The sequence below is a fragment of the Penaeus monodon genome, chromosome 34 (assembly GCF_015228065.2).
Source record: "Penaeus monodon isolate SGIC_2016 chromosome 34, NSTDA_Pmon_1, whole genome shotgun sequence".
Taxonomy (NCBI): domain Eukaryota; kingdom Metazoa; phylum Arthropoda; class Malacostraca; order Decapoda; family Penaeidae; genus Penaeus; species Penaeus monodon.
The window spans coordinates 391,454-392,204 of record NC_051419.1 but is presented as its reverse complement, the minus strand read 5'-3'; the positions used below and the strand labels follow the sequence as shown (position 1 = coordinate 392,204).

Sequence of the window (751 nt, the reverse complement as noted above, 5' to 3'; positions counted from 1 at the left end):
ACTTACTGACAGTCTCGGTCTCGTAGGTTCTGGACTCGTTCACAAGCAAGTACGCCACCTCGACAGCCGCCGCCTCCACATCCTCCTGCAGCGCTGTGCTTGCATTCGCGCGCGCTTCGTTGGGCAGACCGAACCACACCTTCGAGAAAGAGGAGAAGGAAGGAAAGAAGTGGTTTAGCAGAAACCTCACATTCTTAAAATTTGCTGTTCCTATGTGGCTCTCGGAGTTTTTCTTTCTTTATATTTCTATTTTTCTATATTAGCTAGGCATTTAAGGAAGGAAGAATAGAGTACATTATTCTGTTCCATATTTTTGTTGACAGTGACATATAGAAGAAAGCACAAATGAGAATAGAGATAAAATTGACATATTTATAATCCCTCTACCTATCATGCCGGTTGAGCACCGAATAAACCAGTATGAACCAACAATGACCATTGAGAAAGACAAAGAGGGAAATTAGGGCGACAGTGCAAACACGCGAACGAAATGACGCCAAAGCAGACGCAGGCATCCAGGGGGTCCTCACCTCTGGTTGCTTTAACATTTTGTTGGTCGTCTTCGTGACGGCCCTTGTGTAGACCTCAGTGGCATTAAGGACTTCGCTCTCATTCATCTTCTTAAGGTCCTCGATGTGGCGTTCTCTGGCGGCGTCTAAGATGTTCAGTGTGCCCGTGACGTCACCTAGGTTATCCAGACCAAAGTTCCTCCGAGTGTAGGATTCACAGTATATACTTTAGGCAAGGTACA

The 751-nt window shown here is 45.8% G+C and overlaps 1 protein-coding gene across 1 annotated transcript in view; it reads right to left on the bottom strand.

The window, feature by feature from the left end:
- LOC119594511 (latrophilin-like protein LAT-2) overlaps nucleotides 1-751 on the bottom strand; it is a gene marked incomplete at its 3' end in the record, with an annotated part of 16,044 nt that overhangs the window by 13,134 nt on the left and 2,159 nt on the right. The window contains 2 exon segments of the mRNA XM_037943541.1: nucleotides 7-139; nucleotides 531-685. Coding sequence (XP_037799469.1) covers nucleotides 7-139; nucleotides 531-685 — 288 coding nt within the window.